General features: G+C 33.6%; 1 protein-coding gene across 1 annotated transcript in view; it reads right to left on the bottom strand.

The window, feature by feature from the left end:
- KIF18A (kinesin family member 18A) overlaps positions 1-12624 on the bottom strand; it is an 85240-nt gene that overhangs the window by 7297 nt on the left and 65319 nt on the right. The window contains exons 14-15 of the mRNA XM_050755376.1: positions 4674-5118; positions 3842-3949 (exon numbers count right to left, since the gene is read on the bottom strand). Coding sequence (XP_050611333.1) covers positions 3842-3949; positions 4674-5118 — 553 coding nt within the window. The remainder of the gene's footprint in view (positions 1-3841; positions 3950-4673; positions 5119-12624) is intronic.

Below are 12624 nucleotides of genomic sequence, written 5' to 3'. Positions count from 1 at the left end.
TGATAAAATCCAGCATCCCTTTATGATAAAAACTCTAAAAAAACTGGGTATAGAAGGAACATATCTCAACACAATAAAAGCCATACATGACAGACCCACACCTAATACTATTCTGAATGCAGAAAATCTGAAATCGTTTTCTCTAAGTTGTGGAACATGACAAGGATGCCCACTTTCACCAGTATTTATTATTTAACATAGTACTGGAAGTCCTAAGTAGAGCTATCAGACAAGAGAAAGAAAAGAAAGAAAGAACATCCAAATTGGAAATGAAGAAGTAAAATTATCCTTCTGTACAGATGACATGATCTTATCATATATTTGGAAAAACCTAGACTCCACCAAAAAACTATGCAAACTGAGAAACAAATTCAGTAGAGTTGCAAAATACAAAATCAATACAGAAAAACCAGTAGCATTTCTACAAACAAACAGTGAAATAATTTGAAAAAAAAAGTAATCCCTTTTACAAAAGCTAAAAATAAAATAGGAGTTAACCAAAGAAGTAAAAGATCTCTATAATGAAATATAATGAAAACTATAAAAACATTGATGTAAAAAAATTAAAGAGGATACAAAAAAATAAAAAGATATTCTATGTTCATGGATTGGAAGAATCAATATTGTTAAAATGTCCATACTACTCACAGTGGTCTACAGAATCAATGCAATCCCTATCAAAATACCAATGACATTCTTCACAGAAATAGAAAAAACAATCCTAAAATTTATATGGAACCACAAAAGACCCAGAATAGCCAAAGCTATCCTGAGCAAAAAGATTAAAACTGGAGGAATCACATTATCTAACTTCAAATTACACGACAGAGCTATAGTAACCAAAACAGCACAGGATTGGCATAAAACCAGACATATAGATCAGTGGAACAGAATAGACAGCCCCAAAATAAATCCATACATTTATAGTAAACTCATTTTTGACAAAGTTGCCAAGAACATACATTGGGGGAAAGACAGTCTCTTCAATAAACAGTGCTGGAAAAACTGTTTATCCATATGCAGAAGAATGAAGCTAGATCCCTATCTCTTGCAATATACAGAAATCAAATCAAAATGGATAAAAACTTAAATCTAAGACCTCAAACTATGAAACTGCTAAAAAAAAAACCACTGGGGAAACTCTCTAGGACACTGGACTGGACAAAGATTTCTTGAGTAACACCCCACACAGGCAACCAAAGCAAAAATGGATAAATGGGATCACATCAAGTTAAAAAGCTTCTGTAAAGCAAAAGAAACAATCAATAAAGTGAAGAGACAACTCACAGAATGAGAGAAAATATCTGCAAACCATCTATCTGACAAGGGATTAATAACCATAATATATAAGGAGCTCAAACAACTCTAGGAAAAAAATCTAATAATCTGATTTTTAAAATGGGCAAAATAAAAAAAAAATTTATTTCTCAAAATAAGACATATAAATGGCAAACAAGCATATGAAAAGGTAACTCAGTATCACTGATCATTAGAAAAATGTAAATCGAAACTACAATGAGATATCATCTCACCCCAATTACAATGTTTTTTTTTTTTTTTTTCCCCAAAAGACAGGCAACAACAAACACTGGCGAGGATGTGGAGAAAAGGGAACACTTGTATACTGTTTGTGAGGATGTAAATTAGTACAACTACTATAAAGAAAAGTTGGAAGATTCCTCGAAAAACTAAAAATAGTGTCATCATATGATCCAGCAATCCCCCTGCTAGATATATACTAAAATGAAAGGAAATCAGTATATTGAAAAGATATAAACACTACCATGTTTATTGCAACACTATGCATAATAGCCAAGATTTGGAAGCAACCTAAGTGCCAATCAACAGATGAATAGACAAAGAAAATATGGTACGTATACACAATGGAGTACCATTCAGCCATGAAACAAGAATGAGACCCTGTCATTTGCAACAACGTGGATGGAACTGACAGTAATTATGTTAAGTGAAATAAGCCAGGTACAGAAAGACAAAACTTGGCATGTTCTCACTTATTTTGGGGAGCTAAAAATCAAACAAATTGAACTCATGGAGACAGAAAGTAGAATGATGGTTACCAGAGGCTGGGAAGGGTTTTTCGGGAGATTGGGGAGGATGGTTAATGGGGGGATGTTTAATCTAAATATAATGAATAAGATGTAGTGTTTGATAGCACAACAGGGTAACTACAGTCAACAATAATGTACTGTACATTTAAAAAATAATTAAGAGTATGATTAGATTGTTTATAACACAAAGGATAAATGGATGGATACTCCATTTACACTGATGTGGTTATTACACATTGTATGCTTGTATCAAAATATCCCATGCACCCCATAATATATACACCTACTACATACCCACAAAATAAAAAATAAAAAACAAATCTATCTTTCAGTTCACTAATACTCTCTTCTGCTGTACCTAATCTGCTGAATTGATTTATTGAGTTCTTTATCTCAGTAAATTCTATATTTTCAGTTCTAGAATATCCATTTGATTAATTTTAATAGAATCTGGTTCTTTGGGAAAGTATTTGAAACCAATACAGTTAAAATTTTTGAATTCCTATCTGATAATCCCAATATCTGCCTCATGTATGAATCACTGCTCCTATGATGCTTTTTTCTCTTAATTTTTAGTCATTTGGTTCTCTTTCCTGGCATACTTTGTAATTTTTGTTTAAGTGCCAAACACTGATATATTAAAAAAAAAAACAAAAAACTATAGAGGCTCCAGATGGTATATTCTTCCAGAGATAATTTAATTTTCCTGTGGCAAGGAGAGCAAAGATAAATCACCTTGATCCAATCAAGAATTGAGTTGGTCTAAGGTCTCTTTCAGACTTTCAAGAACTGGCCTATTTCTGGGCTGCCCTACTCCTAGTGAACTACCCTTCAGGGATCTCAAATAAAATCCTGATGTGTTTAACAGGGCCTTTTCTTCATGGTGATCCCTGAACTCCAATTTTTCTGTGAAAGCCTCACAAGAACATCAACACTCTGCTTAATACTTAAGCCTCTTAGCAGCTACTTTCAGCTTGGTGTCTTAGCCTCTCATTCCACAAAGTTGAGTACTTGGCGAATACCTTGAGGACAAAAACTGTACAGAATAATTTTGATTCCGTAGTTCAGTAAGACAGCTAATAGCTCTAAGTTTCCATTTTCTGTTTGGCCTTTATGTCTTATGCCATAAAGTGGCAAATGCTAAATAAAAAACAGAGGCAGAGAAAGTCTGGCTATCTATAGCATGTTTCCCTTTACTCTGGGATCTTAGGCTCTCAATCCTGGCTACAATGGTTGTTCTCCATTGCCTTCAAGCAGCTGTTGGTTCTATTTTATGCACTTTTTACAACTGTTCTTGATGGGTGGGGTGGTCTGATACAAGCTATACTGTCTTAGGCAGAAATAAAAGTCTCTTCACTCATTGTATTTTAATCATATATCATAATCCATTAAAATAACGTAATTCTATGATGTAAGAAATTTGGTAATGTTTAAAAAGGATAATGAAATAAGTAAAAATAACCAAATAAGTAAAAACTGTCACCCCAGAAAAGTTAAAATTAAGTATTTTTGGCAGCTGGAAAACTTCTCAATTTATTTTTAAAACTCTGAAATAGGAAATATTTTATATAAATATCAAGTGAAATACTTGAGTTTTTCAAGATCTCCCTTTGATAATATAAATCCAGTACCCCATTCAGAGCAATTTACCCTAAGTATGCTTAAACATGAATTGAGAGTCTAATTACAAAAAATAAAAAAGCAATAGAAAATAACATATAAAGATTAACTTACATAATTATAGAACCAAACCAGTTTATGTTTAATCATACCTTGTTAATTTCCGTTTCCTTTTGGCAGCAGTAGTCATTGCCATGTAGGATGGCACCATGCTTGGTATAGGCATAGAATGCTTAGTTGAGAATGAAGAAGGGTCAAGCCTGTATATTAAATAGTGACAAATAAAAAATAATAATTTTGATTTAAACTATGAAGAGAAAAGGAAGTAAACGTGTCCATAATTAGAAAACCATTTGGTATTAATATAGAAAGAAAAACATTCTGCTGTACTGTAAAGATTCCCTTGCTAGCCCCGGGGTATTCTTTTCTCTTTATAACATAGGTAAAGTTGCTATCGAGAGATTTCTGCATTCCCAATGGCATAGAAGAGTGAAGGTATTTTTCTTTCCATATTTAGATTGGGTATGATTATGCAGATAAAGTGAGAAAGATATGTTTGCTTGGATGACACACATTCAACCATACTTTAGGGGTATGACCATTTCAGAGTAAGTTGAGGTTTGCTAAACATCAATAGAAAGTGTGGAATTTCCTTCAGTGAAAATATTAATGAATAATAAACATGATAATTCTCCAACAATAGCTTGTATAATCCAACTTCAGAGTAAGAAGAACAAACTAAACATATCTTAAGGTCTTTCCTAGACTAATGAGGGTCAACTGACTTAAGATATCAAATTTAAGACTTTAAAATATTTTGTTAGTGAATTAATATTCAGAGAGAAAGACAATTAAAATTTAATGAAAGTAAAACAGATTGTTTTATAATCAAAATGGCACACTTGGTTTATGAAATAAACCTCAACTAATAGTTGAAAGTCTATTAAAAAAAAAAAAGAATTGGCAAATATTATTTTTTTGTACCGTTGTAAAATGTCTTTGTTATCATTTGGTAGTGATTCTTGTTTGGGTAATTTACACTTCAAGCTCTTGATGTCTTCACATATAGTAAATGTAGAGTCCAAGTCCTCCTGTCCACATTCTTTTCTTCTGTTATGAGGGATAGCTACTTCACACATTTTCTGAGAATTATCACTGTTTATATTTGAGCTGATAGCCTGAAAACTTGTAGTAAACAATGATGGTTTTATTAAGGTTACTGTAGACGGATTTTGAAAAGTTTTTCTACAGTCTTCTGGTGTATACACAATAGGCTGAAGTTCTTTGCTAAGAGAATCATTGAGTTGCACACTTTGAGATGGTGGAGACTTTAGAGTATGCTGTCCTTTCAAGGGAGATGGCATTAGTTTTCTCCGAGTTCTTTTTTGTGTGGGAGTCTTAACCAGATTAGATCCACTTGAAGATGAGCCTATTCAAAAAAATTAAAGACACTCAATAATGTTTCCTAGTTTTTTTTTTTTTAAATAACCCCCATTACTTTTAAAATGAACAAACTTGAATAATAAGGTATTTTTATGCCAATTGATAAAAATCTGAAAAATATAAGTTGGAAAGGAAAATATAACAGTTTACTGCTAAAAACTTTAAATAAAGATAAACTCATTATAAAGAAATTCTATAACAGCAAATGAATACATTGCTAATATCAATATTAATTTTTAGGTATAGCTTTCTTGAGATATTAGGTAATTTGGAAACAAATTACTAATCAATTCCAAGAAAATTCACAATTTCTAGCTTTCACGTTTGATTTGCGTTTAAGATGAAAACAGTATTAAACTTTTATAGGCACAGAGGTTAACACTTGTTCCATTGTAAAATATTACCAGTTTATTACTTTTGTTTTGTTTTTTAGATTTGCGGGTACATGTGTAGGTTTGTTACATGAGTATACTTGGTGATGCTAGGGTTTGGGTGTCAGTGATCAGTTTATTACTAATTAAGTGGAAGTCTGCTTTAAATGAACAAGAATGGCAATAACCAGTAAAATTCTGGGTGAATAAAAGCATTGTTTCTGTTACAGTGTCAGGTATACACAGTTGACCCTCGGTAGCTGCAGATTTTGCATCTGTGGATTCAACTCACCAGAGACTGAAAATATTCACAAAACAAACAAACAAATAAACCAAAATAATAAACAATAAAAAAATACAGTATAACAACCATTTAATGGCATTTTTATTGTACTAGGCATTATAAGTAATCTAGAGATGATTTAAAGTACACAGAAGGATAAGTGTAGGCTATATACTATGCCATTTTATGTAAGGGACTTGGGTATCCATGGATTTTGGTATCTGGGAGGGTTCCTGGAATCAACTTGCCTGTCCCCAGGATATTGAGATAAAAACTGTAGTCAATTAAGCATTCTAGTTAACTATTTGTCTCCTATATCATACATAACTCAGAGGTTTGCAAAAACAAGATTTAATACTAAAGATAAATGAAATAATTCAAAGAGTTCAGAGTACTTTCACTCTCATCACTCTGGTGAAGTCAGTCTCCCAAATGTCAAAAGGTCACCAACTCTGATGATCTTTCTCAGCCTTATCTGACAACTCCTGTAGCTTTTCAAAATTATATCTGTACTATTCTAACATCTGTGTTGTTATTCTTCTTCCATCCAGTAAGTGTACACATTTCCCTAAGGAGCTGTACTTGACCCTCTAGGTGTCTTGTTCTACACTGTTTCTCATATTTCTAATTATCCTTTTACCATTTACCTTCTCTGTCACCTGGGTTCCAAATTACTACATTTTTTTTTTTAACCTTTTCCTTTTCCCTTGATTTCCCAATCTCTACCAATTCTGTCTTTTTTCTCCTTATAGTTAAAACATAATTCTGTTCATATTATCCTTCTTATTAAAGACTTTTTAGTAATCTTTAAATAGAAACAAAATATGCTGATATTTTTAGTTGGGGAATTCTTGGTCCTTGGTCCAAAATTAAGAAACAAATTGTTTCATTAGAACTTATTACCCCACAATACTAGATTTAATATTTAATGCTTAACATTTAAAAACACAAACATCTGGCAAACACCTTTTATCAATGCCCCAAATAATGACATATGTAACAATACACGTGATCAACTTCAGTGTGATTATCTTATATTTTTCAATTAACGTTTTTCTACTTTACCTACTCTATTCTGGTGAACTTCATGGTGTCTGACATGGAATACCTTTGCTTGGAGTGTACTGTCAATGGAAGAAACTATAATGTGTATTTCCATTCATGTTGTCTAATCATGAAGTAAAATTCCCAGTTGATCTTTACTATACTATATAATACTAACTTAAAGAACATTCAAAGCAGAATAAGATAAGTGTTACGCATTTCAATAAAGCTATTCAAACTTTCAACCAAGTTAGAAAATACACTTAAAGCAATCAGCAACAGTACATGCACTATTCTTATTATATTAGTTGACAACATGTTCTGCTATGGCTAGGTTGACAATTACCCTCTAGGAAACAAAATTTAAAAACAGAAGAAAAATATGATCCCTGTTCTACTAAGGAATTTTACTTTTCTGAGAACTAGATAAATGAGATCCAGATCTTAAAATAATTTTCCACTCCCTTTAACATGACATTTGTCAAATTTTCCATTACCAGATATTTTTATACTAATGCTGCAGTGTAAAGACAGTTACTTTTCTCCACTGTGCTGCTACCACCAATTTGGTGGCTATTAATAGCTGGAAGATTAACTTCTTTTCCCATGAGAGGCAGCAGGGGTATAGAGGATAGAAAACTACATGGAGGGTAGAGGACTCAACTGGGAGTTAGGAGACTTGGATTCTATTTCTGGCTCCACCAACAGCTCACCGAGTGACCTTGGGCAACTCACTTAAGCAGTGTGGGCATTAATATCCCCTAGAAAAAAGAGGATATTACCTTTTTATATACGGATAGGATTATACAATAAGGGTTCAAAGAAAGGCTCTGGAAATGCAAATATGTTTCAACTGTTAATATTACATCTTTTACAGGGAAAGTTGTAATTTACTTTCCAATCATCAAAAACTAACTTACTGTTATCTCTAAAACATATATTTCAAACAATGCTTCACTTTCAGTTTATAAGATAGCCGGTTTATCAAGGCTGATGAATAATATAAACCACAGGTATTATTGAAACAGGTATGTATGTTATTTGCAAATGCAGACCTTATAATAACATTTTAAACTTTAAGACACAATGGAACATGAAATCTCAAGGGACAAGAATTATACAGAGTCATTATTTTTTTAAAGACATACTTAGAAGGTATAATCTCTGGGAGTGGCAACTGTGCAAATTCCCATGATGGTGGACCATATTTTCCCTACTGCTAGTAAAGAGTGATAAAAATCACAGTCTTCCGGTAGAACACTGAAGAAATAACCATGTGTCCTCTGGGATAATCTAAGCATACACCCGACATCAAATTTGGTATGATCAGACCGACTAACAATTTGTTAGTAAAAGGAATAGTGGTGTTACAATGATATATCTTTAGCTATAATCCTGCTCTCCTGGCAGAATATAAGCTGAAGGAATAGCATGGAGATGTGGTAGTTAATGTGGATTTACATACAAGTGTTTTACTGGGCCTAGAAGAAGAGATGATACAGACACACAGCATGTATATGATATAAATCTAAAGAGTTCTTTTCATTCTCCTTAAGTTCAGATAAAATAAAAGGGCAGAAGGCAGATGGTCATTTCAGAACTACTTAGGCTGATTAGTTGCTTAGAAAGCTTCAGGAGCTAACCAGAGCAAAAACAAAATTTAAAGATTTAAATAAAAATTTAAGTCAACCTTCTGTAACTATAAACATAAAAGGATAATGACCCCACTTAATGAAAGCTAAAAGAATAAACAACTAAATTTTACTTTGAATCCAAGTTTTAGAATATATAAATACAATTACATAATAAATAAATAATTATTATCCTTTAGCTAAGTTAGGTAATGAAGAACTTTATGTGGGTATGGCAACTGGAGAGGGCTGAGTTGGGGGATCAGAAAGTTTAATACGCTATAAGAGCTCTTGGATATGTTAGGTCTATGTCTATAAAAGAGATCTGCTGTACTTTTCCATTAGAGGAAAAGGGTGTACAGTAAATTTCCAGAAGAGCAGGCATGGGACAGTTGTAGTTTCCCCTGATTCAGCCCTGATTAGAAAACACTATCTAACAATATTCCATAATTCTTGTACTTATAGAGTAGAAGTGATAAGGAACTTGGAGGCAGATTATAATTCCTTTAGAAAGGCCCCATAAAATGAGAAAATGAATCACAAAGTTGCAGGCTGTGCCTTGCAGAACAAGAGACCATATAGATGATGATAGTCAATAAAATACCCTAGCAATGTGGGTGCTACACAGAAGGGAATAGGAAATTAAAAATGCATTGTTATAAGGCACGCTCTTGCAAACTGGAATAGGGAAGACTGGCAGTCACTTGGAAAGACATCTCTCTAGGGTCTATTTAAGGAACTAGTTCAGTGTATCATATACTTACATATAAGAGGTAGTGGGTAGCAATGTATGTTATGGTTTCTGAGTAATTTTGCTATTTCCGCAACATCTCTTGGGACTTTAACTCCTCAACATATTGTAAGTGTGCTCCATTTCTATTACCTTGAATGATTATGACCCATGGGATTTATAAGTGAACAGGACTTTTTGAAATTTATGTCCAAATAATAACAAGAAGCATAATGTCAAAAAATTTAAAAGAAAAAAAAAACTACTATTTTAAATCCAGGATCAACATATGTTTTATTTATGAAAAAAAAGTTGTAGTCAGCTATGGTACAAAAGCAACAATATAAGAGGAGTACACCTGCATAAAAAGAATCCACTGTTCATCCACCCAATTATTTATTAAGTACCTACCATACCATGCTAGGTACAGTGGTAAACAAGATAGTTAAGAATTTACATTTTTGAGGGGAGAAGGCAGATGAAATAAACAAATAAAATAAATTAGGATGATAATAAATTAACTGTAAAGACAATAAAACAGAGAAATGGAATAGACAGTGATGGGAGATAGAAAGGATGTTTTAACTATGATGGCTAGAATGACAATTCTAAGGATGGGATATGTGATCTGAGACCAATGGCTAAGGAGCCAGTTCTATGAAGATCTGGGGAAAAAGGCAGAAAAAATAGCATGTGCAGAGATCCAATAGCAACAACGAATTTGTTGAGCTCGAGGAAAAGAGGCTAGTTTGATTGAAGTGCTGTGAGTTAGAGGGACAGGCGGAATGAGAAGAGGCTAGAGAGATCAAAAGGGGTAACTTATGTTAGGATTTATGGACAAGCCAAGGGTTTTGATTTATTTCAAGTGCAAAGGGAGATCTGTGGAGGGTGTCAGGAATGGATATAATGTGATCTGATTGATGTTTAGGAAAAAGATTGATTTGCTTGCTGTGTCAAGAATGGTCAAGAGAGAAAACAGAAAAATCAGTAACAAGGCTATTGCTATAGCTTAAGCAAGAAATGACAGCTTGGGTAAGAGTGGTAGGAGCAGTGATGGAGAGATGTGAGAAGGGTATTATAATATCTATGTATGTAATTAGCTGCCTTATAATAAAGAGTTCACAGAAAGTAGTATACATTAATTCTACATAAGTAAATTAAGAGAATTGACAGTGCTCCATAAAACCAGGAACCATTTATGCATGTCATTCCCTCAAATTTGACATTCTTTTTTGTGACATCCCCTTCCCCCTACTCCTACTTATCAAGCTTGGGGTTCTGTCCTCTCTTCAGGAGTTCTGATCCATGTAACTGTAGGAGTCTTGGAATCTGCATTTTTCCCTTTCTAGTTTGTACACTCATAGAGACTTGAGGCAGCAGAAACTCTTTGGGGTTTGAGGTTGTAATTTCTTATTCAGAGATGATGAGTGTTATTATTATGCTGACATAGGGGAAAGGAAAGAAAAGGAGTAAGGATAAGTAGGAAACGGTCCTAGAACAAGAGTAGCAGATAGAGACGGTACTGAAAATGAAGTTCAGCTCCTAGGAAGTTGTACCAAGGACAATTAATGGGTAAGATTCAAGTTGGTAGAATGATGTTAAAAACAGCATCTCTTTTTAGGTTAGATACCCTACTTCCTCTGCATATTCATCTCTAGATACTCCTAAACAATTAAAACAGGTTTATAGACCGTTCCAGGCATAGACACACTATGTTTTCAGATACAAGGCCTAACTGCTCCTCTTCTAATATTTTGTTAATATAGCATTCAATTCTTTCAAAAGGAGCCAATGCATTTTGATCCATGTTTAATGAACCTTGCAAATGCAAAATACAAACTTGTAATTGAATGAGTTTTGATAAAAGAATATACATATTAGAATCTTTTCTTTTTGATAGGGACGGAATTTAAAAAGACAATGGCTGCTTGAAGAGTTTCTCACTAGAAACAGTACTTGGTTGGCACACTTGAGAAATATCCATAGTACAAGAAGGCATTTGAAGGTTAACTGCAAAAGACAATTTTAACCCAAGTGATAACCTGAATAGAGGCATCTAGCTCCCATTCAGATTCCCTTTAAAATGATCACATCATTTAAAAAAGGGTAAACTTGACCTAATGTTGGTAATGGGAAAAAATTATCATCTGAGTGCCAGAACATCAGAGGACTTTCTGAAGAATATTGTATAGCTCAGACTCTTAAAGGAAGGCATGGAGGAGAATAACTTAAAGTAGTCCCTATCCTTTACCCTTCAGTGCTATCCCAAGGAGTTAAGTAAAAGACACTGGCAGATGTCAGTAAAGGCCCTTAAATTAGAACCAGGGATGATGGGGTAGGTGGGAGTTGGGGAGAATGAGCGAGATACAGCTATGCAATATAGTAAAATGGTAACATCTGAACACTAAAAGTAGTGCTAAGAGGCTCTAAAATTCAGTCCTGGCTCAGCTGTTTCAGTGCAGGAAAAAAAAAGACTAGAAAGTACCCAATGTTATCAGGCTTGTTCCCATCACTGGTGGCTATACCACACATGGATGAGATACACACATGGATGAAATCTGCCCAAAGGGGCAGACATGCAGCTGAGATTACCTGTGGCTCTGGTTCCTTCTCTACATTCCACGGGCTGTTGGATTAGTGGACAGGAATATATTTTTTCCCCTTAATTTTACAGGAAAAAGCATAATTATAATAAGCAAACAGAAAACTCACTGGACCTATAAAAAGAATCTATAAAGAAATGACAGAACTGGCATACAAACTCAGACTTTTTGCTAATCCAGATGCCAAGTTCTTCACCACCACACAATGCTGAGCCCCTACCATAGAAGTTAATTAAATCACTTAAGCAATGACTAAATAACTAAATGAACATGAACATCCACAATTACACTGATATTTAAAACTATATTTTATAGATTATTTGATGATACGAAAAAATGTTCATTAATGAGGTAGTATACAGTATGATCCCAATTTTGACAAAACAAAACAAAAACAAATCAAAGCACACAAACCTCCTGAGCAAAAAAGGGGGGAAAAGTAATAGAAAACAGAGAAGGAAATATAACCCAATTCATCAAAATGTTAACACAGGTTTATAGCTCACTGGGAAAATAATGAATTATTTTATTTTCCTTTTTATACATTTGATTATTTTATATAATAAATATAATCCTGCTCTGTAAAATAATAAATGACCAAAAAAAGGGGGAATAATGTTTGGGGTAGTAGATAGGAAGCCAATAAAAAATCAGCTCTTTCAAACTTCTGAAGATCTCAGGAACTGAAAGCACAGGGTGGAGTTAAAACAGGAGAATTCTTGGAAGTCTGTATAAGGAAGTTGGATTCCCAGATCTCCCTTACCCCATTACCATCACCTACAATGCCAGGTAACTGCTCCTTTGTTATCCCATTAAAAGACATGAAGTTT

Source organism: Macaca thibetana, chromosome 14 (genome assembly GCF_024542745.1).
Source record: "Macaca thibetana thibetana isolate TM-01 chromosome 14, ASM2454274v1, whole genome shotgun sequence".
NCBI classification, from domain to species: domain Eukaryota; kingdom Metazoa; phylum Chordata; class Mammalia; order Primates; family Cercopithecidae; genus Macaca; species Macaca thibetana.
The sequence above is the reverse complement of the archived record's forward strand: the minus strand, read 5'-3'. Positions and strand labels throughout refer to the sequence as shown.